General features: G+C 24.8%; 2 protein-coding genes across 3 annotated transcripts; both read right to left on the minus strand.

Annotated features, from left to right (window-relative positions):
- Positions 1–1,000: 1,000 nt before the first annotated feature.
- LOC145839580 (ATP-dependent RNA helicase DDX1-like) lies at positions 1,001–20,594 on the minus strand. 2 transcript variants are annotated; one of them, XM_082947192.1, is made up of 18 exons: positions 20,506–20,594; positions 18,496–18,668; positions 14,406–14,573; positions 13,953–14,145; positions 12,037–12,257; positions 11,100–11,257; positions 9,827–9,858; positions 9,681–9,739; positions 9,221–9,325; positions 7,902–8,018; positions 6,128–6,305; positions 5,277–5,390; positions 4,708–4,805; positions 4,096–4,278; positions 3,535–3,614; positions 2,828–2,933; positions 2,215–2,289; positions 1,001–1,784 (listed from the first exon to the last, which is right to left on the minus strand). In XM_082947192.1, the coding sequence occupies exons 1-18, from the start codon at positions 20,564–20,566 to the stop codon at positions 1,695–1,697; spliced, it is 2,211 nt and encodes a 736-aa protein (XP_082803318.1). In that variant the 5' UTR covers positions 20,567–20,594; the 3' UTR covers positions 1,001–1,694. The 2 variants fall into 2 exon arrangements, with proteins under 2 accessions (XP_082803318.1, XP_082803317.1); XM_082947191.1 differs by lacking the exon at positions 9,827–9,858 and having other exon boundaries at positions 9,681–9,771.
- Positions 20,587–24,341, minus strand: LOC145838199 (ras-related protein Rab-14). The gene is made up of 4 exons (XM_082945759.1): positions 24,180–24,341; positions 22,624–22,735; positions 21,941–22,046; positions 20,587–21,622 (listed from the first exon to the last, which is right to left on the minus strand). The coding sequence occupies exons 1-4, from the start codon at positions 24,310–24,312 to the stop codon at positions 21,314–21,316; spliced, it is 660 nt and encodes a 219-aa protein (XP_082801885.1). The 5' UTR covers positions 24,313–24,341; the 3' UTR covers positions 20,587–21,313.
- Between the last annotated feature and the right edge of the window lie 2,132 nt (positions 24,342–26,473).

Below are 26,473 nucleotides of genomic sequence, written 5' to 3' on the forward strand. Positions count from 1 at the left end.
ATTTAGGGTCAACAAATATACAAGTTAGTTATAAAACGAGGAAAATTAGCAAGTGTCCAGTTTGTACATATCTCTTTAGTGGTTGTTATATAAACAAATTGCTTGTTGGAGTGAATTGTAAACAAGAAAGTACTTAAGTTAGAATTTAAGTATTTATCCTTAACACTATGACAGTTAACTAGGCCAACCATATATACAAGCAAGCTAGATGGTTATAGTTAATAAGTAAAATAATTAGTTTTATTAAATTTTTTTACACATGACGAAACTCAAATCACTTATATCTATTTTTCAGACTAAAAAATGTTAAAATTTTACCGGCTATTTTTTTGCTTTTTAAACCAAGCCGAAAGCGTACTATTTTTATTTAAACAACAGATGCTAGAAAATATAATTTAGAACATCAATTCAAAAACTCAATTTTTATAACTACTTTTTACACATAAGTAAACCAAGCTTTAGTTAAATTTTTAACTGGCTATTTGAAAAACATTAAATTTTTAAATAATAACTTAAATCAGGGTTGTTACTCGTTTTTCAAAACATTTTCCAAATTTCTTCCAGATTTTATAAAGTATACATTTTTGAATCTATTTTTGGATTTGTAAAGCTACTTTAAATATGTTTTTTAATAAAAAAAATTGAGGATGACAAATGATTTTAATTATATGGTAGAGTTTTTGAGTCAAATCAAAATTTTACTACTGAACATGTGAAAATTGTTAAAATTTCAGGGTTTTTTTTTTCAAGATTTCTAAAATTCCAGGTTTTTCCAGGTAAAGTGGCAACCTTGTTAAGTTCAGAAAGTAACAGAGAGATTTTTAATGTTAAAAGTAAAGCAGAAGTTAATCTTATTTTCGAATATTACTATCTTGTTGTGTAAGAGAGCTAATTTTAAGTAGTTAATTGCTGCGTGGGCGTTTAATTTTAATTTGTTGACAACAAACTTATAAATAATAAAATTTTATAGTTTTTTTGTCTAGTTTTATTTATAAAAAAAAAAAACAGTGTGAACGATGCTACATTAAGTTGAAGGCAATATTAAAGTGGGTAATAAATAATATTTTATAGAAACAAAGTTCGATTTAGATAGCTGTTGTTAGTAATAAGGTAAAGTTTGAGTATGCTATTTTTTTAGTTGAATAAACTTTTGAAATAATTGAGCATACAAGAAGTATAAAAAGGTTTACAAAAAGTTTACTACGAGCTTCTAATGTAATTCTAATCTAACATAATAAAAATTTCACTAAATAATAAAACAACTTGAAAAGTTCGACTAGCTAATACATATATAATGCACCAAGGAAAATTAGGAAATAAAGATTTTTACATAAATTTGTTTATATATTGAAACTATTTCTAATATAATACTAGGTGCAGAGTTGTTAAATGATCATACAAAAATAAGGTAAACAATTATTAGTACTTTTTAGAACTGAAAAAATGTATGATTTCTTAAGACTTTGTTTTGCCAAGAAAATAACTAAAAAGTACATAGCTAATAACACAGAGTCAGAATTTTAAGCATTATACAAATATTTTAGTCTATCAATGGTTAACTCATTAGTAGTTCCTACATATTTATTTTAGATCAAAAAACACTTGACCAAAATCTACAGACAGCCCCTTGTGAAAAAAAAAACGTTTAACAGATTTAACTTAATAAAAATATTTCAACATCTAATAATTTGCAGTTAAAAAGAACCGATGAGTTCTTTGGTCCTGTTAGCCAACATCAAATAAGACAATTGTGCGGATTTTTCTAACTTTTGGAGGTCGCGAACCTGCAACAAAAATATATTAAATATACATTTCAAATAATAATATGAGTTTTTGTTAATCAAGCATCTATTATTTCCTATGTTAAATACTTGAACTTGTTTTTAAAACTATTATTTTCAGATCATGTACCTCCATTATAAGTTGATTAGTAAAATATACGTTTCAAATAATACTTAAATTTATTTTTTTACTTATTTATTTAAACTATTTATTTTTATGTTAAACATAAAAATGTTACTAATGTAAAACAAAAGTAAGTTTTTATGTTAAACATATGTTTTATTAAACATTAAAAACAACTTGATGAGTTAAATATACTTTTAAATAATACCTAAATTTACTTATTTACCTATTTAGTTTAACTATTTGATATAAATGTAAAAAAAATGTAAGTTTTTATGTTAAACATATGCTTTATTCAACATTTTTTACCTGGGGTGCCAATATGTCAGCATGACCTTTGTACATTGAACCCGACTTCTGACCTCTTTTCTCCCCGTATGTAACCTGAAAGTTAATTGAAATTTTAAGTAATAAAACTTAAAATATTAAAATTAATAAACCACTGCGGCATAAAAAAAATATACAAGTTACACATATAATACGTTTCTCGCAGTATGTGATCTGAACACTAATTAAAATTAAAACAATCATTGAGTTGATATGTCACCTGAATATCAATTATAAATATTAAATATACAAAAATGAACAACAATCTAGTAAAAATAACAACATTTCATTCGTATGCGACCTGAAGATGGAAATTATACTCAAAGGTCAGTCTGATTTGCATATTTGCAGAGTCAATATTTTGCAATATTGTTTGATAATAATTACACCAAAAGTAAAATTGTGCCAAATAATAGTATTAAGATAAAACATCTTAAAAGTTATTTATATTGATGTAAATTAACTCAGAGTACTTGCTTGAGTATAAAAACTTACATACTTTACTATCAAATTTATTTACGGCAACATTTATATTGTTACCAATCTTATCAACTTTTTATATTTATTAAAAGTATTATATTAAAACTTAACTAACTTTACCATCAAATTCATTTATAGGAACATTTATATTTTTACCAATTTGTTCGATTGTTATTTTCAAATGTGATTCGATATCTCCTAATAATTGTTTTTCATCGTACCTTAAAAAAACATTATAAATTATTCAGTTAAGTAATTTAAATTAACTAGTAATAAAAAAACATACAAACATTAAAAAAACTTTGTATTTTAAAGAAAAAACAATTAACTATATTTTATTTTCAGAAAAATTTACGAAAGTAGAAAAAAAAAAGTAATCAAGTTTTAAGTTTAACTCAACTCTTTTTAAATTGAATTTAATTCGAAACAACTCATTAATAATTAAAATACTTTAAAACAATTCTTATTTAATTTAACAACGTTTTATTTAAAATAAATTTCAAAAGCTCAAATAAAAAAAAAATAGTTTAAAATATTTTATGTTAACTTAACTTTTAAAACAACCATTAATTATCTAAAAAGCAAAAAATAATTGATAAAATAAAATTGTTTGTTTTAATATAACAATCTTTATGCAAGATTTCATTATACATATTTTAAGTATTTATTTTAACAAACTACTAAACAATTCATATTGTAATTTATTTATTACAATCTAATTACAGTAAGTGTCTAACCAAGTGTTTTTTTAAACTGGCGTTCTGTTTAATAATATAATTGATTAATGTTATCTTTTTATTTATACAATTATTAATTACCAACCAGATACAACAACCACCTTGCTCGACTAAATGTGTTTGGAAACATCTGTTTCTATTTCTACAGTTTGAATGATACCAAACCTATATAAATAATTATTTTAATTATATTTCTATTTCTACAGTTTGAATGGTACCATACCTATATAAATATATATACTAAACACAGACAAAAGTTTTTAATCTATATTGAATTTTTTTATGTTACGAATGCTGAGTTTACAGACAGTTTGTTTTGTAATACAACGTTATCAAAAAAACTATTTGTTTTAAACTTGCATTTATTAATTAAAAAGAATAGTCAATGGATTATTTAAGATTTGTTATAGAAACGTCAATTCAACTTTCAGAAAAATTAAATATTATTGCCCGCACTCATTATAATCACCAGGTATCTATTTTAAGATTTGAATTTCTCGAGAAGCATATCTAAATATCCTCTTAGTTCCTTTGCAGGGTAACCCCCTAACTTGCTTAGATTACCCCTAAGGGGCCATATGGCCTACTTTGCGAAACCCAGCCTTGACAAACAAAATAGCTAATAATAAAGAAATAAAATTCTAACCTTTTCTTTATGCTGGGTAGCAACCAACGAAATAGCCAATCCCATTCGATCAGCCCTCCCAACTCGACCAATCCTGTGCACGTAATCCTCCTTGTTGCTTGGCAACGTGACGTTTATGACGTAGGGAACTCCCCTGATGTCGATACCACGAGCAGCCACGTCGGTGCAGATAAGGTGGTTTACCTAAAATGAAAAAAAATAAATTGTCAAGGTTTTCAAAAAATTGACTGTTTATGTATGATGATTCTTAAGTCATATAAAACTGTTTTAATAAAATAATTATTAAAATTAGAGCAAGTAAGGCGGTTTACCTGTGGGGAGACTTAAAAATTAACATTTACTAATAACTGTTGAAGTTTTTTTAAATCAAGTGGATAAAAGATAATAATTAAGTATATATGTCGTTTAGTTTTTTATTTAAATTGGATTTAAGTCAGTAAATGTTATAATCATTTCCTTTTAGGTGGTTCGCTTGAAATAATGGAAACAACATTTGAATTTTTATTAACCAACTGAAAAAGCTTTATTCACCATCAAATGCTTTTTTCACAGAGTTGAAAAAAACACTAAGTTATACATAACACCTGACATATAACGGTTAATAATTTTCACCTGTAAATCCTTGAATTTTAGCAGGTTTTTGCTCCTGTCTTCCTTTCTACCTGAATGCAAGCAGACACAACTGAACATGTGACCAGGTTTGTCTTTGCCTGGAGAACGAATAAGTTTTAATAACAAATATTAAATACTAAAATACAATGGTTGGTCTTTGCCTAAAATAATTAATTAATTGTTGTGAATTTGTAATATAAGATCTAATTAGCTATACAAGGTATAGTTTGTTGTTACCTGAAGGATATAACAGTTAATTTCTTATTAGTTTCAAACCAAAATAGTTTCAAATATAAAACGGTCTTTAATAAAAAAATAAAAATAGTGACCAGGCTTGCTGTTAAGTGGGGAATAACTTAATACTTAGTTTGATAAGCTTTTTTACTTTTTCAGTTTATTGGATTTATAATGAAAGATTTGTACTAGATAACAACACGATATAATGCATAGCACTGCACAAACTATTTTCATAATACACAACATGTTTCCTGGTTTGTTGTTAGCTTAAGAATAAATCAATTAACTTGTTAAGTCATACATTTAATACAAAATATAATGACTATACATACCTCCGCCCAACTCAGTGAAGTATTTCTCCAAATTATCGCAATCCAATCTTGTTCGACAGAAAATAATTGATTGTTCCATTTTGTGCTGCTTGATAGCTCTAACACAGTATTCACCTTAGAATATTAATTTTATTATCTATATACTTTAGTTAGAATTTTATAAATTGCTCCATGTTGTTTTATTTTTGTTGCACAAACAGTATTCACCTTAGATGTTATTTTGTAATTATTTTAACTACTTAAAGATTGTTACTGTATGATCATACAATTTATTCAGTTAAAGTTGGTAACTTCAAACTAAATTCACTCTCGATAATACAAAAAATACAGAAGTAAGAATTATAATAGAGTTTTGCACTGAAACTTGGTTTGGGCTTGAGTAACTGGGTTGGAGTGTTTAGATTTATTGTTTTATTGATAAGGAAGAATGTATACAAACTTAAGTAATAATGAACAGAAGAGGATTATTAAGAGTTTTAAAGGACTAAAGAAAAGGGTGAAGGTGCTAAAAAAGTTCTTGAACAGAAGGTATAAGTATTAAAATTTAAGAGTTTTTTATATATATTCAACTTGTATGCAATTTTATGGGAGTAACTTTTACGATTGAGGCGGTTAAATAAGTTTTTATGGTTAAATTTGTATGTAGTATGTATATATAAATTTTTATCGTACAAATGTTAGCATATATAACATGTAATTTTTATGGGGTTAATTTTTACGACTTAAAGCAGTATGATGCAATAGATGTTAAGAGTACACTGTGCTAATTTTCAAACTGTCTTTAAATAATTTTTCAACAACTAGTTTTATATATATATATATATATTAATTTAAGTATTATGTAAACAAACCTTTCAATATTTTAATTCCCTCGCTCCTCTTCTCCGCACTCTCCCTGTTTGTGACGTCATCGTTGAAGTGGACCCCGTCAGTTTTCAACCTCCTTCTCAACCCCATCCAGCTCGGGTCCATAACAGGGTCGACAGGCACCACCACGTGGTGAACCGTGTCAGGAACGCTGTCTTCGCCCTGTGACGTAATAAATACATTTTTATATTCTATAGTGCTGTGCAAATTGTTATTATCGTATTTTGTTTATATTAATTCAATGTTATTATTTTCATATACTCATTTATATTAGCTAATATTTGTATTTTATTTTTATATATAAACTTTGAAAACTCAAATAATATAAATAGGAACTATATTGTTTGTTTTAAAGTTAGTTTATTAATTTTATTATAACAGACAAGGAAATTGGTTTGGATATTGATAGTTAGCATGCTTATCAGTAATTTCAATTTATAAAATAATACTAATTATATTACAATTGCTTTTCTCTTTAACCAGATAAATAAAAAAAATTTTAGATTATATAGTACACTAGTGAAAAAATGGTTTGATTAGAGTGAGATTCTATTTAACCAGTAAACTTAATAGCTAATTAAAATTAAACTATTTATATAAATAATAATTTCTTTAAATAATTAAAATTTATACTTTATTTTATCTCTATAAACTTTTAAGTATACAATAATGTAATTTTTTAATGATATATTTTATTTGCTTAAGCTTTGATTTTGAGTTATATTTTAATTTTTATACTGCTAGTAATGTTTTAAACGAAAACAGACAATCAAATCATAAAACAATTACTTTTGTTAAAGTGAGTCTATGTTAGTTTTAACTATTAATTATAGTTTTTTAATTTTAAGCTCTTATATTTCTTGTAAAAGTTTAGTGTATTATATTTTATATTGAAATGCACATGTAAAACATGTCAAAACAGTTTAATAAAAAGCTTTTATAAAGTAAAACTTCAGTAAATTTTGTTTTTTTTTTTTAAACATATGAACTGCAAAATTCTTGTGTTTCGTTACTTTCTGAACATTATAAACAGTTTATAGTAAAAAGAAAACTCAAATCTGAAAACTACTTACTACAGTAAAAACATACTTAAACTTTTTCCAGAACTTAAAACACACTGAAACTTGAAAAAACAGTTAAAAAACCATTTCAGTTTTACTACGATTATAACGATTTAATCAAATAAATTTTGAACTGTTTTCAAATGTTATGCAATTTAGTATTGGTTTCAAATCCGCTTAAAACTTTATAATTAATCATAACATAATTGTTACACTAAATTGAAAAGTAACTTTTGTAGTTGGAAAAATTAAAATGTGCATACTATTTTTCTAATAGTGTATTATTTTCAACAGTTTAATAGATACACATTTTTGCACAAAAACTACTTTGTTATTCAATTTATTTTTTAAACTTTGTTTAACAATTGCTTATTGTTCATAAAATTTATTCATTGTAGTGTAACACAATACAAATGTTCAACACAAATATGTTATAAATTTAACTGTATACTAGTTTTTAAAACAAAACACTTTTCTGTTTAGTTACATTAAAATATAGTTATAAAAGTATGTTTTTTTCTTAATAACTTATTTGAATGAATTATTATATATCTTAAATATAAATACATATTGAAGTTTTTATTTAGATCAATACTAAACATTAATTAATTCTAAACAAAATTCATGATTTATATAACAAACCATTGGTAATTATTTTACTTATTGTTAATTAGAACATAAATAAAATAAAACAAACTTTCAGATCGACCCATGTAGGAAAGCTCATAATTTTTTCAGATAATCTTTTCACGTCGAAACTGTGCAATGTTGCTGAACAAATTATCACTTGTAACTTCTTACCATCGAAAGTTACCTGAATATTAATTTAATAATATTATATTTATGTTTCAACTTTATTATAAATTATTTAAAAAAGACAATTTCAATTGATCAAATTTTATTAAAAACTTGTGTTATCAAGAACATTAAGCTTTTAGATGAATTAATATTGTAAAACAACTCTCATCACTGGAAAATAAATAATTTACTATTTAAATTTAAACTTTTCTTATTTCTGGCATGTGAATTTTATAATCATTTAAATGTAAACGAATTTATTTTGTTATAATTGACAGACGCTTAAACACTTTATTTTATCTATTAAGTTATTTCTCAAAGCAAAAATCACGATTAAAACGTTTATCTTGTTTTTTATAAGTTGTTTATTATTTTTTTTTTCAAAATTTACTTGCATAATTTTTTATTAAACAGGAGTTGAAAAAGTTAATTGTCGCTTATTAGATTATCTATATTCTATCTATTTCATTCAAAATATAAAACAAGAGAGTTTATTGAAAGCATCAAATGTTATATGAGTCAGCATAAAATTAATTGAAAAAGTACAAGAATATTTTAACAGATATTATATTCTCACTTTTAGAACAAATATGAATTTAAAATTTGGTTATGTAGTGTATTAAGCGTATTTAAAATCTAATTGTATAAAAATGTTGCTTTAATACTTTAATGAAATATGTAGATTGCTTTAAAAAAATAAAAAGCTAAGCCTTTATTAATACAAGTTAGAATATGATACCTAAACTTAGATGTTTGAAGAGTTTCTTGATATATACATTATAAATATATATATTATAAACAACATTTAACTATTACTAAAACTCTTACACATAAAAGAACATACAAGTCTCAAAAACTCTAATTATTTTACAATGCATTTTATTTATTAACTTTGCAAGAACTTTACAGGTAATGAAGCTTTATATATACCACCATAAGTACAAAAACTAACATGTAATAACATTTTTGAGCTTGGTATCAATTTAACAATTTTAGTTCAGGAATTTAAGCATGAATAGAACTGATTAAGCTTTATTTACTTAATAGTCTTACTTTTCGTATTGTAGCATAAATAGTTCTATGCAAATTTATTAATCTCACCATAAGTATTCTAAAATGAATATTAAGAATATTATCTATATAAACTAATTCAACTTACTTTATAAATTCAAGCGTAAATATTATTAGTAAAATTGTATGTCAATTAATTCAACTTACTTTAGGAATTCTAGCATGAATGGTATTAATAAAATTTCCATGTCCAGCAGTTAATAGACCATCGCATTCATCCAAAACAAGAAATCGAACTTGATTCAAATTCACCTGAAAATTGAATTATTATTCAAAATATTTGGAGTTAATATTGTTAACATTAAAACATAAATCAGTAAACAAATTTTAATACTTGAAATGTAGTATTTTTGGATTAATTAATTGTTTTAGTTATTCTAAACTATCTTTTAAAACAATTTCTCTCTTGGTTTAACTTTTAATAGTATTCAAACATTTTAATAGAAAGATAAAAACGTTTACTAATTTTAGAACTCATTTGAGATACGCTATATTTTTTATATTAAGTTTTGAACAGTTTTTAGAAATTATTTTTTGTTCAGTTACAAATATTAGCAATACTATAAACAAAAAAAATAATAGTTTTATATATTATACAATTAAAAACTTTTCCAGATTGGACAAAATCATTTACTCTACCGGGGGTTCCAATTAATATATCAACACCTTCTTTAATTCCTCTTAACTGATCGGAAACACTGAAATAAAAACAATAGAATTAAAACAAATAATATACTAAATAAACTAAAATACCTTCTTTTATACCCCTAAGTTGATCAGAAACACTGTAATAAATAATATAATATCAAACAAAACTAAATATAAATACCTTCTCAGATAAACTGGTCAACTATTATAGTTGTTTTATTTTACTTAAAACGATAACACTATTTGTTATTATTATTTTACTAAAAAACCTTTAAGTATTCCCTACTAAGTTTGACTTAATCTTTTTTTCGTTGACCAGCTTTTCTGGTTTATTTACATGACGTTATAACTCATCACACTATAAGTTGTTAACTTTAGTATACCTTCTACTTATAAGCTCTTACTAGAATAAGCAGTATTATGAAATTCAAGTAGCAACTACATTCTAATTTAATTGTTACAAAAACTGTTTAATAGTTATAACATATTTAAAATAAAAATTTCAAAGAAAAAACTGTACAGCTAAGTATTTAATCTTGTCAGTAAAACAAAAAATATGTTTTTTTTAATTTTGAATGTTTTTTTTTTGTTGCTTGATAAACTTTAAACGTTTCAAACTTATGTTAATACTAATTTACATAGAAACCCATGATAAAAACTTATTTCATTTTTTAATTTATTTTATGTCTAGGTCACTACAGACTAAAAGAGAAATCAGTCACATGTTTTTAATGAGAAAATGATTTTGCTTCAAGTTATTTCAAGTAAACCACAGAGCATATGTGAGCTATTTCACTGAAAACATAACAAAATAGTCAACTTTCTGTTTCACTAAATAGAGTTAAAACTTTGATATATGTCAATTTTAAACTTTTAAAACCAGGTTACCATAGATTAGTATTTTAGTGTAAGTAAAAGCACTACTTTAAAGCAATCACTTTTTTCATATTAAAATGTAATAAAAAAAGCTTAATTTACAGAAATTTATGATGTTAACTCTTTCAATTATATATAAAATAAGTTTTACTGAAATTTTAGCTGAATTAAACACGAATATATTAAATCAAAAATGTATGTGCTTTCAAGTTTAAGATATTCAATTTGAATTATAAAGAAAGCTTGCAATTCTTAATTAAGTTTTATACTCAAGAAAAAACAATAAGTAAGAGAAATTAAAACCCACCTAATTTAGTGATAATTTTACAATAAATCATTTACATTAAATAAAGTAAAAGCTTTTGATAGATACAAGGGTTTTAACCAAAATTAATACAAGTAGTTGAGACAATTGTCTTATTTCTTAATTGACAACTTGTAAAAAAAATATACCTTATCATGTAATGTTGTAATTTTGTTAAATAATAAATTAACAAATAACCTAGACCCTCCACAACACAATACAGAATTCAGTCTTGGTTGAGTTAATGGTTGAGATAGTTGCCTTATTATATTGTATGTTTGTTCTGCTAATTCTCTGCTTGGTTCAATTATGATGGCGTATGGAGCGTTTGGTGACTTCGTCTTGTTTTGTGATTGCTGGAAAGTAAAATGTTTTTTTAAATTAGTTAAACATAAAAATTTTAAATTACTATTACAAATAAAACAAGTTAGTTCATGTATGCAAAGAAAAATATTTCTTTAAAAACTGTTAAAAGTAGTGTTTATATTTATAAAAAAAACTTTTCTTTTGATGCATATATTTTGCTGCTAATAAACCGAATAGTCTAATAAAACTTTCAGTTAAGATTTTAAACATTATCACTACTATTTAATAAAATTTAAATAATTCTAAACAAAACATTAAACGTATTTACTACTAGTTGAATCTATTACGATTACCTTTAACTTTGTTCTTCATTTAGTTTAAAAAAATTACATAATATTTCTCGACAAATAAATAATAATTAAAGGTATACAAGAAAAGAAGTAATAACCAATATCCCAATATAAAAAAGAAAATAATTTAACCACACTCTGGCTTCACCTAATAATATGTTTTAAAAAACAATAAATTTAATATTAACGTTCACATTTCTAACCTATCAACCACCTAGTTTGTCGAATTTTTGCATTGACAAGTAATTCAAATTGTACAAAAAACAATAAAAACATTTATCACAACATTTATGTATGGGTATGTATAACTATATAACTGATTTAATATAGCAAAACTATTTAATGTATAATAGCAAAAAGTATTTAGTGATACCCCGTACTTAAACAAAAAAGAAAAGAAAATTCAAATAAATTAAAACATTTTATTTACAATTATCCACGTAAGTTTAACAACATTTCTGAAAATATTTTAAATTTACCTCACCACCACCCGACTTGGGGTTCTTCACTTTATTCTGACACTTGTGCATGGGCAGGAAGCCATCTAGCGGTTGAAATTTGAACCCGTCAAACCCGAAGTTGAGTTCAATTTCTGAATTTTTCAAAACTACAGCCGGGTAGAAGGGCATTTTGAGCATGTAACCAGGAATATCGAAAGCATGGCCTAAAAACTTGCCGTTCTTCGAAAATGAGACTTTTCCTATAAAATTTAAATATCAAGTTAAATAGTTATGTTACAGATTGCAAATAACTTTTTATTGCAAATTTATGTTCAATATTTAAAATTCAATAACTTATTATCATTAATCTCATATTGTCGAGAACGGCCGTTTTTCATATATTGGCCGTTTTTCGAGAATGACACCTTCGCTGTTGATGTGTTAAAAATCTATTAAATTCTAAGAAGACAGTACACTAGTACATTTTTGACAGAAAACAAAGAAGTCAATATAGCACTAATAAGTTTTTGTACACCTTTTCTTGTTTGTGAAGATGTTGTGAAATGTGACTTAAGTATGTATTTGTTGTTATTTGAGTATGACACTTTTACTGGAAAATGAGTAGACAATAAATAAATTTTATTTTATATTTTATATATTCTTGAGTATAAGTTCTTCAAAACTATGTTAAAAATATAATTATAATTTAACCATTATATAAAATATCCTAGTAAAAACACTATAAAACATGTCTTAAATGCCCACTGTTTTTTAAAATGACTTTCTTTCAGTTATTTTAGTAAAACGTTGAATCGTATAAAAGTCAATGGTACAAAATTCTCTTTTTTGTATGAAATATGTGTGTAAAATAATTATTAAAGACGTTTAAAAAATTACTTCCACTAACTAAAAATATTTTTATATTTCCCTTTTCGCTTTCTTTAAATACTTATGAGTTTTGCAACAATAGCCAGACTTTTGTAAATAACTATTCAAATAAAATCATTATAAATATACTGACTAGCTATAATATTGACTGAATACTTTAGTTTTGCTGCTCATTCAGCTTTTATAAAACAGATTTTGGCAGAAAAGTTTAACGAAGAGTGAAACTTTATTCACCATTCAATAATTTTCAGTTATGTTTAAAGTTTATTATCCAGTCAGTGTACTTATCGTGATTTTTTATTATTTAAACAGGTATTTGCAACAGTATACCACTATCCAATATACAGTGTTTTGATGTTTTCAATATTTTATTTTGCAGCTTTCTGTTTTTTGAAGCACTTATTGCTTTTTTTTACCAAAAGTAAATTTTAAAATTTAGCATAAATTAAACACTACCCTTAACATTTTATGCAGTCTTAAAAGTTATCGTAATGCAAACAGAAATAAAAATAAATAAAAAGTATTTGTAAGTATTTGTAAATATTATTCAATTTATTATTTTTAAAATCAGGTACACATTAAATTTATAAACAATAAATCGAGTAAAAGTCAATAGTTAAAAAATATATATAATTTTCATTCAAGGTAAATGAAATTTACATATTAGATTATAAAAATAACTTTAGTGAAAGTAAGCCTGTTTGAAAAATTGCATTCTAAGTACATGAAATAATTGTTTTCTCTTTTAAATTTTAACAACTTCTCATATATTATTCAGATATATAAAATTAGATACTTTGTAAAAAATAATGACAATATTTGTTTCAAGATCTTTAAATTTTAGTATTTTCTTCATTCTACTAAAACAAATCTATTTTTAAACACATTTGAATAGTTTCAAAATAATTATGATAAATTAAATATAATAATAAAATTATTCTATTAATTTCAATACAATTTAAAAGAATAATTATCACTTTGATCTATAATCAAACAGCAGCCAATAGTAGCATGTTCGGTGAATAGTACTAAAAATACTATACATATAAAGTATAATAAAAACAAACCTTGGTCCATGTCAAGGTAGCACCCAATGATGTCATGCTGCGTGAAAGGTTCCCCGTATGTGTCGAAGTTCCTGGAGTTTGACTTCTTTCCCGTCCCACCGAACCCAAACCCCCACTTGTCCGTACCCAGGTTCAGATTGGCGTCTGTGGTGGACCAACCCACTCTATTCAGACCCTCGTCCTTACATTTGGCCTGTTGTAAGATTGAAATATTAATTTTTGTTTTGTTTGATTTATTATTTGATGTACAAAAAACTTGAACCATAATTAATTGTTTTCAAGTTTCCAAACTTAGCTTCATTATAAAAAATTACAGTCTACATTAAAAGACAAGTTTTTTGAATATTTAAGAAATAATTAAATTTTGATCAAACAGTTTTTTTTATAAAATACTTAGTTTAGCGAACTCAACATCAAAAAAATATTTAAGATTTATTAAAAATAAAATCCCACCTCATAATAATACTTTCCGCTTGTCACCCCGAAGTTAGCCCTGCTTCCATGCCAATCCCTGAACTCCCTGCATTGGCATAGCAACCCGTCCGTTGCTATGGCGAACTTGTCTCCCCTGTCATGGGGATTCATCTTGCATTTGGATAGTTGAGCACCGGATGATGAACGCTGGGAAATTATAAATATTATCATTACTATTTTGTTGGTGTTTTTGTAGTTCAATGTGTTAGTTAAACCCTGTGTGAGTTAATTGTTTTGTTTATTATATTAAATAAATTTCACGAAGACTCATCTTGCATTTAGATAATGTTGCTGCGTTTGGTGATAAAAACATTTTAAAACCAATGGAAATTTAAAACATAATAATTCATTAATTCATAGATAATATGCATTGTGTTGGTACATGTGCATTGTGATATATATTACTACCTACTTGTTTTTCTTGTCATTATATATGTGTTGACTATTATGGTTTTTGTATAAAAAAAACTAAGCTGAGCCTTTAAAATTACTTATCTAAATTTTACATTTCAATTATCGAAATTATTTGGTAATATTATAATTTAGGATAATTTCTATTTTGATAGTGAATTAGAAGGTAGTAAAAATCCTGATGTAGTAAAAATGTTTTATTTCTTATGGTTTTTTATTTTAATTATTATATTTTGTGTAGATTTTTCTATGCTGATAACTAGATGATGATTATATGGAAATTATATAGATTGGTGAATTATTTTTAGATATCTTGAAAATTTTTCAAGTACACTATAACACAAATCATTTATTTTTATTACCATCTAATGAACATTAGTTATGTTTTAATTTTAAATTATTAAGTTTCAAGTTTTAAAATAAAGTTTAATTTTTCCAGTTTAGTTTTTAGCAAATATTAACTAATGGTGTGCTAAATAAAAATATAGTTAAAAAGCTTATCTTTTAAATGAATGGTTTGTGTTAAAATTTCTTAATAATGATACGTTTAATATTGTTAATCTAGAACAGCGTTTCCCAAACTTTTTTGCTAATGGCCCCCTTCAACATATAGATTACTCATAAACTACAATATAGTACACGTAAGACCTTTTTTTTTTTTTTTGCTCTTCATCTGAAACTCGAGAATATCTAGTGTAAGTTTCTAAACTACCATAAAATACACATAAGACCTTTTTTTTTTTTTGCTCTTCATCTGCAACTCAAGAATATCTAGTGTAAGTTTCAAGTTATGGCCTCATGGCCCCTGTGGCTCCTTTACTGCTCATGGCCCCCCCTCTTCCCCCTTTGCTACTCATGGCCCCCTGAGTATCTGTCATGGCCCCCTAGGGGGCAACTTGGCCCACTTTGGGAAACCCTGATCTAGAAGCTTTTTATAGCAACAGTAAAATATAATTAAAGTAGTGTAATAAATTTTTCAAAACTTGAAAACTTATTACCTAAAATATTTTTTATTAAATTAACCTACTATACCCCTATATAAAATTATTTATTTCTAGACATGAATTATTACAGTGTTTTTTAAAACTGTTTAGCTAAAATACTTTAAAAATATTTTAAACAATTAAAAATATACATTTATGATTATGATAACCATATTAAAAAAAAATTATTTTTATAATTACTAAACATCTATATTTTAATCTTATTTGATGTTTATTATAAAACTAATGATTTCGTGAACTTAATTCAAATGATAGATGTTACTAAATTTGAAAAATAAGTTTCAAGTTTAATTGTTGTTCATTACAAAGACAAATAATAGTTTTTTTTTTTTTGTATCTAAGTATCTAAAATTTTTATTGTGCAAATTTTTCAAAAAATAACATAGAAATTTGCATATAAGATTATAAAAATTTGCTGTAGTTTATTTTTATAAAGCTCATTAAGCTATTTCAAATTATATTTTATATTTTGAAAGTTACTTAGTTACTGTTCAATATAAAGAGTGACCATTGAGTGTTAGTGGTAACAAAAAACTAAAGTTAATATCATTTTTTCTCTCCTTTGTCTTTTAAAAAACAAAACATTATACTTTTTTCATTAGAGATACATGTAATTTACATATTAGACTATAAAAACTACAGCGACAGAAAAGCCTCTTTGAAATTTGCATTTTTAAGTAAATGAAAAAATTATTCGCTCTTTTAAATACTTGCAATTTCTATTGTATTATTTATAAAAATTTGCTGTAGTGTAAAAATATTTTTATAAAGCTCATTAAACTGTTTCTTTTTGTGCAAAACATTAAGTAACCAATGAGTATTAACAGTAACAAAGAAATAAAATTATTATTACTTTTATTTCCTTTTTCTAGAAAAAACCAAAACATTATACTTTTCTCACTTAAGATACATGAAATTTACATATAAACTACAGTGACAGTGAAGCCTTTTTTAAAACTTGCATCTTTAAATACATGAAAAATTTATTTTCTCTTTTAAATACCAACAATTTCTCATATATTATTCAGGTATATAAAAATACATACTTTGTAAAAAACACTGACAATATTAATTACAAAATTTTAAAATTAAAATTATTTTATACAAATCTCATTATAGATTTTTTTCTAAAGATAATTTGATTAAAACTCAAACAGTTATTTGATTGTTTATCAAATACAACTTGTATATGTTTTTAAATTAACTATTTTTGTTTTTTTCAATTAGAAAAAACATCTAATATGTATTTAAGTTCAAATCTAAACTAGTAATATTATTCTTTACTTTTAGCTTTATTTTATTATGATAACATATAGTAGGAAAACGTTTTCAATTTTTACTCTGGGTCAATAAAATTACATTCATTGAACTTTTATAGCTGTGTGATTCATCAGTTTGGTTTTATACGTAAACAACTTTCTTTCAATTCTTAAGCATTAATCAAATTTATTAAGAAAAAAATGCTATTCGTTGCTATCTGGTAAAACTTTTGATATAAAAAGCTTTTTGTTTCATATCAAAAACAGAGTTTTATAACGTATTATATTTTTATAACTGGGTTTATATTTGGTTAGTTTAAATACAAACGTTTAGTTCTGTAATGTTTAAACAACCTATTTTTTGGTTTTACTATCAAAAATACAATATATATAAAACAGTTTTTGATGGTAAAACCAAAAAAAAAGGTTATTAAAACTTTACAAAACTAAAAGTTTATATTTAAACTAAGCAAATATAAACCCAATTCGACGTATCTATTTATTTGTTAAGCAAATAATGTTTAAGAAATACACTATGTAAGCGTTTTTGACCAATTAAGTCAAACTAACTATTCGCCATACAGTAGTACTGTTTTTATTTAACTTTAATTGTTCTACAAACTAGTTAACTGAATTACTTATAATAGTTTAATTCTTTAAAAAATTGTTTTCTTTTATGTTAATTGTTTTTATTACGTTTTTAGTTAGAAAAACTAGAAATTAAGAAAATGGTAATAACTGTAATGAAACTTAGCAAACATTTTAAGTACTGTTTAAGTATTATTTTTTTTTTTTTTTATAAGGACAAAATAAATACACTACTAACCCAATGATTATAGTTAGAATACTAAATTAATAATTGTTTAATAAACAACGACTTTTAATGAAAATCGTTTGAGCTTCTAAACAACTAAAAAGTAACTCTGATAATGAAACTATATATGAAGTTTTGCTTGAATTAAAATATAGATATTTTTTTAATACTTATACCTTTGAAGTTAAAAACTTTGTTTTTCTAAATTAGTTGACCTTTCTACTATATTGATCCGTTCAGAAAATACAATTTGTACCTTTAGATTTGAAGAGATAAATAAATAAACATACTTCTACTACACAAAACTGTTATGACATTTACTTCTCAAGTTGTCTCATGAATTAGTTATATGACCGGTAATAAGAACTACAAAAACACTAACAAAATATTAACCTTGCCACTATTAGGCCTGTTAACTATGACATGAACTTGTAAAACTAATTTTTAACTATTTGTATGACAGAAAATGAAAAATGTATTTACACAATAATACCTTGCCTTTACTAAGTAATACTAACAAAATAATAACTATAACTATTTATATCATAGGTTTTGAGAAATATAAAAAACAAAACAATCACCTTCCCACTGTTAGGTCTGTTAACATCCTGAAATGTTTCATGCACGATCTGAATGACGGGTATGGAGAAAGCTGCTGTCTTTCCGCTTCCTGTTTCCGCGGCCATCAGGACGTCTCCTCCTCCTAGAATGAGTGGGATCGACTCCTGCTGGATGTCCGTGGGAAGGTTCCAACCTGTTTTGTGGAAAATTAAGTTTTTAATATTAATGTTAAATACTTTTACAGTTAGAAGTAGGAATGTGGACTTTTTGTTATTTATGTTTTTTTCCAACCTGTTTTGTGAAATTTAAGTTTGAATAAAAATACTGTTACGATAAAATAACTGTCGTTTTACCTTTGTTTTATTATTTTTCTTAGATAATTAGCTTTAAAATAAATATTAAGTCCATGGAAGGGTCACCTTTATTTTTACAAGTTAATCTTAACTGTATAGTTTAATCTATGCTAACAGAAATTTATAACCCCTTAAAAAATTAAGGTAACTGACAATAAAAATCGGTGTGCTCAATAGGTTCCTTATGAAAGTTGCAAACCAAAAAATTTGAGGTCTTAAGCTCAAATAATGAAGAATATATATTTTCTGTGAACTTTTAAACTTCCAAGAAAAATGACAATGAAAAATTTATATTCCATAAGTATATCTCACAAACCAGTTAAAACTTTTATATTTAAAAAAACCGGCTTGTAGTTTGTAATTTATTTTATATAGGAGCTAATTTAATTTTTGTAAAAAAAATGTTGGAACCCGTATATGGCCTTAAATTGCAAGTATGCTAGATTAGATAAAATTAAAGGCAGATTTTTAAACGCTAGATAGCACTACTTGTTTTATTATTGTGTTTGAAATAAATAAATAAAAAACACTGTTTATAAACTATATAATTATTTCCTTTTTTCAATGTGTCTATCAATAAAGTCTTGCATTTAAAATACAATAGGCTTTTTATTTTTAGTTAAGCTAAAAATTATCATGAGCTATTCTAGTCTAACAGCTTTTAAACTACTGTTACAACAATTTAAACAAAACTTTTTAAACACTACTTAGTTTTTTAATTAGTGTGTGATTTTTTTTCCTAACACTTAAATGTTTTGTGTTGCAAAAAGTAAGTTTGAACTGAAAGTTTTTTTTAACAACTGTTTTCATTTTTCGACAATAATTTTCATATAAAGATATATAGTTATTTGCCTTAACTAAAAAAGAATGCTCAATTTACTGGGATGTAAACAGCTTATATAAATAGATTTATGCAAATTTTATATTTTATTCGCGACCGGTTTCGGTGGCAAAAGATTGCGACCTTTTCAAGCAAAAATAAAATATGAAATAAGTTTTTAAACAACAGTATAATTAACTAACATTGTTATATGCAGTTTCATATTTTATTTTTGCTTGAAAAGGTCGCAATCTCTTGCCACCGAAACCGGTCGCGAATAAAATATAAAATTTGCATAAATATATTCATATAAAGATATAATAAATATAGAAAGAAAACAATGTGAAGTTACAATGACTGAAGTGTGAAAACTTTTGCTTACACATTACAACTTTGTTTTTATAAAAGTTCAGCTTACTTAGCAAAGGTTGACATTAGTTTTTGACTTTTTCATGTAGATATTTAATTTAAGTCACAAAAATTTGTTTATTGTAAAATGTTTTTTAAATGCTTAAAATAATTAAGGAAACATTTAATTCTTTAGTTGTATTAACTTTTTATAAAGCTTTTAAATATAGACCCTATACTCTTATTAATTTAAATTAGAAACTTGAAATTAATTTTAGTTTCATTAATCAATTAATGAGGTTATAAAATTAAGATTTGTAAAAAATAAAAACTACTAAAAATATTATTTTTATATTTTATTCAGCAAGTGGTATATATACAAAATATAGCGAACTATTTTAATTTGAAAACTTTAAGTAAATTTGGTTGTTAATCTATATGAAAATTTACACAAACTTAAATTCTGAATCAACTATAAACATTTATAATAAAATTAACCAAAAACTTACCTTGTTTATCAACAGCCAACCCGATTTCTGGCATAACACCCAAATTTTCAAACGCAGTCATATTTATTTAAATAACAAGACCTGTAAACACTTAATTAGAATAAAAAATTGCAAAAAGTGTTCTTAATTGAAACAGGATATATTAACATGTTGAGAGAAAAGTTTTGAATATGTTTTTTTAAGCTGAAATCTTAACTTATTTAAATCTGTTCAAATGTTTTGTACTAATATTACACAAGCTTTTTGAAGGAAAGAAAATTAAAATAGTTTTGATTGCTTAAGAACATAAGTTAAAAGAATAATCAATATATATATTAAAAATATTCACAAGATTTTATTGTATAAAATAAGCAGAAAAAAGTTTACAATATGTACACTAATATTACACGAGAGTATAAATAGGAGTTCCGAGTTAAACAGCTTTAAAACTAAGTCTAGATATGGAATTTTAGCTTAATATTTTAAAAATAAAACCATAAAAGTTTGTAATTTACAACAAACAGCTTTTCTACCAAGCTTAAGTGTGAAAATTCAGAAAAAGTAAGCTTTGAAAAAATTCTTAACACAATAAAAACCAGCTCCAAATTTTATATTTAAAAAGTGTCATAACTGATACATATTGATATTAAAAATAAAACATACACATACAAAATACAAATATTAACGTATTAATCTTTAAGATAGAGAATGAATAAAAAAACAAATGTAAGCTTGGAAAAGTTTGAAATGTTGTTACGTTAAAAAAAAACATGTATTCAAAAAATCAGGACATTTATCAACAATATTAATAAACACTATGACGTCATAATCAGCATGCGCAATTGTCCTTGCCTCCCTGGGCATTCTGGTCGCTGTTCAAGTTGGCGTTCCCGCTCCTGGGGTTGGCCGGCTTGTGCTGGACGCCGGACTCGGCCGCGTTCAGGTCCAAGCTGCCGTCCTGAATGTTCTGGTAGATCTTCTTGGCCGTCTCCAGGAACACGTCTTCCACGTTCTCACCCGTCTTCGCCGACGCCTCAAGGAACAGCAAGCCGTTCTCGTCGGCGAACTGCTTCGCTTCCTCGTAAGTGACGTCGCGTTGCGCGTCCAAGTCGCCCTTGTTGCCAATCAGGAAGATTACCTGGAAGTTTGAATAATAATTAAATAATGTATTGTATCAATAATGTTAATTTTGCTTGAGAATACAACTGTACCTGGAAAACTTATACAACTTTAAAATAAGATAAGAATTACTTTTAACTATCTGCGAACATACAATGAGTTATTATTACTTATTTTCTTTTAACTCATAGAGCTTGCAAAAATTGAAAAAGTTCTAATTGGCATTAAGTTTATTTTTTACAATGAAAAAACAAACAAAGAGCTGATTATGCTGTTGATTTTCAATGAGTTTAAATTGTAACTATTGTTGGTATATTAATTATAACAATAAACAAACAGTGTTTGGGTTGGTGAGATTCCTGGCGTCGGTCAACCATGACGAGAGGTGATTGTAAGTCGAACGTCTTGTGACGTCATAAACCATCAATGCTCCAGCAGCTCCCCTAGAAAATTATATATATATATATATATATTTTTTTTTATACACTGTAAGTTTTCTTAGTTGAAAAATGGTATGTGAATTATGTTTTGAAAGAAAAGTTAATATATTTGTTTCTTTATTCTCTGAATAGTTTAAACAATAATTTGAGTTTTGAGAAACACCTTTTGTTTAAAAAACAAATTAAAAGCTTAAATGATATTATATGGAACATGCAATTTTTTTTTCATAAAACAAGATGTAAAAATGATATGCTGAAAAGAAATGACTAGTTAAAGTTATTTGGTTAAAACTAGTACAAATTAAACTAACTTTTATATTTAAGCTTGCATTTCTTACAATATAAAGAATCAGTAGATATTATAACTTCTCTGAATATACATATATAAATATTTCAACAATATCTTTATTTTTTTATAGACCAATACTTAAAAAGACGACTTTACTAGCAGTTGTGCAAAGTTACATAAAATAAAAGTGTCATAGAAAACTCTAATTCAGCTTTTGAAAATTTCTTATTAGTAGTATGTATTTATTTAGATTTTTAATTGAAGGTCTTTATCGAGACTTTTATTTTTTACCTGTAATAACTCCTGGTGACAGCCCTGAACCTTTCTTGACCAGCAGTGTCCCAAATCTGCAGTTTTATCTTCTGCCCCGAAACTTCAATAATCCTCGTGCCAAATTCAACACCTAAAAAATTATGTTTAGTGTTTAGAAAAACAATGTAAGTCTAATATAAGAAAGCATAGATTGTTGATAAGGAGGTAGTATTTTTCTTTCATCCAATACTTGACCAGACAGTAAGTTTATTTATTAATACTTAACTATTTTTTGTTTAATACCATAAATTGTAAAAACTTTTATCTGACTGACAACTGTATTTAATTATTTTGTCTATTAGGATAACTTTACTTGTGAACATATACGAAAATATTTCACAAAGATTACTGCTTATTCAAATAGCTGATTTATTTAGATATATTAAAGACAATAAAAAAGTTTCGGTAAACAATATAAGCATACCAGTGATAAAACTTAAAGATATAGTTGATATATATTTTATTTAAAAAACAACTGAATACTCAATTAGTTTATCAGTGGTAGGCCAAGCAACAGCAATTAAGGCCATAGGGGGGGTCCATGACTTTTTTTACAGAAATTAACTTTGGCTTTTTTATGAAAGCTTTAAATACAAACTAAAAGCCAGTTTTTATAAAATTAAAAAATATCATTTAAATTTTGAATTAATTTATATTTTGTAAAAAATTTCCAATACAAACGTATGAACCGCAAATTTTTTTAAGTAAATTTTCTTGGATATTTTAGAAAACACTAAAAATCCATCTCCTCCTTTATTTTTCAAGCAATCTTATTTAAGTTTTCAGGAAATGTTCCTTATAGTAAAAGGAAAAAAAAACGTAATTTATAAATTTTAATGATTTCAAAAAATAAAAGTTTTATGACAAAAATTAAAAAAGAATGTCTTTTTTTAAATGAAAAATATATTTTTACTAAAATTTTTTAAAGTCCAAAGTAACATTTTTAGTTATTGATTAAGGTTAGACTGTGAAAGTTTGAAGAAGATTTCTTGAAAAATGTAGGAGGAGATAGATTTTAAATAAAATAGTCTTTTTTAGCTGTTTTAGTTTTCCCTTTCCGTAGGGAACTTATTATTCGGCCCAACTTAGACTGGTCATATCTCAAAAAATAAATTGAATTTTATAAAACGATTAAAAGCATCTTGAAGCTTAGAAAAACTCTATAAATTAAGATCAACTTGTAAAAAACATGACTTATTGTTTGCAACAAACGTTAACTTTAAAAAAAATTACCTATGGTTTTAAAGAAGTTATTTATAACATTAACTTGTGTTTTGAACAAAAAATAATTTATTGTACTTATTATATTACCTACAGTTTTACTTGAAGATTATTTTTGAGAAAACTTTGTTTTTTTTTTTTAGCAATATCAAAATTAAACAATTAACAAAATTACTTTTGATATGAGGACAGCTTACCAGTTTTACTAGTTATAAAATACTAAGGGTACTTCCTTGTGTCTAAATTGATTATAAATAATAATCATTTATTTAACTTACTATAAAGTTTTGTGATATCAAATAATACTTTCTTACCAATAGTGTGAGGGCAATCAGCCATAAACTTCTTTTCTGTGAACTGATGCAAGAGACAAGACTTTCCGACCCCCATATCCCCAATGATAATGTACTTGAAAATGTACGAGTAGTTGTAAGGACCTGCTGCCATTTTACTTTTGATTTTATTTATATAATATTAAATCTATTGAAAAAATTGGTTTTGAGTTTAGGTTCACTAATAAGAAAAAAGTTTATTTAGGTGAAATAGGCAGAATATTTAAGTTATACTTGGTAAATATTATTGTAATAAATCTTGTTTAATTTGTTGTAAAAACCGGTTGCCATTTAATCGTTGATTATATATACTGCTATTCTAAATCTGTTTCAGGAACTTTTTAAAGCTAACGTTTCTCAAGACAGAATTTAAGTTTATTTAATTAATTATTAATACACAAACTTTATTTTGTATATAACATTAATTAAGGTTGTAACTATATAAGTTTAAAAAAGTCAGCCTGAGTGACCAAAAACTAGGCTGAATTACATTAATTTAGCTGATGTAGGCCTGATTTTATAACAAATTTTTTAACAGAAATTTGTTATGAAATTCTAACTGAAAAAAAATGTACATCAAGCTTTAATATATATAAATTATAAAATCAAAAACTTAAAAAAACAAAAATTTTTAAATTTAAGTTATTAAAACATTTTGTCATTTAAAATTATAAGTCTGCATAATTTGTTAATAACTCAAATACTACAGAAAATGAATTACTAACTTGTCAATACTGCTTTTATTAGGTCATAAAAAAATTTAAGTCTTAATTTTTAAAAAAACTTTGATAAACAATAATTTTGTTTAGTATCAACCTTCATATCAATATTTGAAACAATTATACTTTGTTCTACCCAGTATAAAATAGCTTTATTGCTAGTATTGAATGCTAATTTCAGTAGTATTTTCCTCATTAAATGAACAATAAAATAATTGTACAAGGTATAAACTTTATTAGGAGTACTAAAATTAAATACTTTTTTTTCTAATTTGTAGACATAATGTATCTAAAAAACTTAATAAAGAATCATAGGTGCTTGAAAATTTTGATTATATAATGGTTTATTTAGTGGGAATAAATTCAAACTAGATATGTCTTATGTTATTAATTTTATGTCAGACAACAACATAAGCTTGACTACTTTATGACTATATTTTCTAAAGTTAAACAAATTAACTTAAGTTAGTATAATCAGTTTGAATTTTTAAACAAAACTAACTAGGTTTAAAAAGCTTTATAAATTTTATTAAGCTGTATAAGAAAAATTTACAAAAATAACATAGGCTCTTATTTCAAAGCTTAGAGTAAAAACTATAAGATAGTTTTAAAACTCAATAACTTTTGAGATATAGTAAGTTTTAAAAAAAAAATACCATACTAACATATGAAATTAAAAAATTTTCAAGTGCAATTTTCTCAGATTTAAAAACATTTACTCTAAATCTATCTCCTGCTTTATTTTTAGTTTTTTTTAATTTGAATTTTCAGGAAAAATTATTTATAATATTACAAACACTTTGTATGAAGCAGATTTTAAAAAAAGATTTATGACCATAATTAAAAAAAAATCTTTTTTTTTGTTTATTTTTTATTTTTAAAAAATCTCACAATTAAAAAATTTGCTTCCTATAAGTTCTTAAAAGTTCATTAAAGATTACTGCAGAAAAGTTTTAAAATATTTGCTCATAAACTTAAGGAGGAGATAAAACTTTAGTGAAACACTCTTTTTTTTTGCGTTTTTAGTTTGCCCCTTCCATTAGGAACCTATTTAGTTCTCAAAATTTCATTGCTTATATCTCAAAAGTTACTTAGAATTTTGATAAGAAAAAAAAAGTAAAAAATTACTTATCTAATTATGTGAAAGATATAACTAATTAAAAAAAAAGAAAGTGTTTATAAACAATATATTAAAAAAGTAACTTAAGATCAAGACTAATGTTTATTCAAATTTGCATAAAAGTATGCACAGATGTTATTATTTTACAGTTAAGAGAATAACAATTTTTTATATATCTTAGATTATTAGATTTTTTATTATAACTTTAATGTAATTGGTGGCAAAAGTTAATTTTTGATATTTACAATTAATCTTTAATACATTACCCAAAAATAAAACAAAAAGATTATTAGTAACAAAAGAGCAGACATTGAGGTAAGTTATTTTACTTATCTTTACTGATCTTATCTTAAAATTTCAAATTTAAGCAGCAGTTGCTTCTACAGTTTTGTTTAATTTTTGAGATAAAAGAGTACAAAAATAGAGAGTTCAGTAGG

This window comes from Thalia democratica, chromosome 6 (genome assembly GCF_965202585.1).
Source record: "Thalia democratica chromosome 6, ktThaDemo2.hap1.1, whole genome shotgun sequence".
NCBI lineage: Eukaryota > Metazoa > Chordata > Thaliacea > Salpida > Salpidae > Thalia > Thalia democratica.

Coding starts and splice junctions, on each gene's coding strand:
- LOC145839580 (XM_082947191.1), bottom strand. CDS start 20,566: ATGACTGCGTTTGAAAATTTGGGTGTTATGCCAGAAATCGGGTTGGCT. Junction 14,574..18,495: donor ACAGACCTAACAGTGGGAAG/GTGATTGTTTTG, acceptor ATAATTTCCCAG/CGTTCATCATCCGGTGCTCA. Junction 5,391..6,127: donor GGGAATTAAAATATTGAAAG/GTTTGTTTACAT, acceptor TAATATTCTAAG/GTGAATACTGTGTTAGAGCT.
- LOC145838199 (XM_082945759.1), bottom strand. CDS start 24,312: ATGGCAGCAGGTCCTTACAACTACTCGTACATTTTCAAGTACATTATC. Junction 22,736..24,179: donor TGATTGCCCTCACACTATTG/GTAAGAAAGTAT, acceptor ATAATTTTTTAG/GTGTTGAATTTGGCACGAGG. Junction 22,047..22,623: donor GTCACCAGGAGTTATTACAG/GTAAAAAATAAA, acceptor ATAATTTTCTAG/GGGAGCTGCTGGAGCATTGA.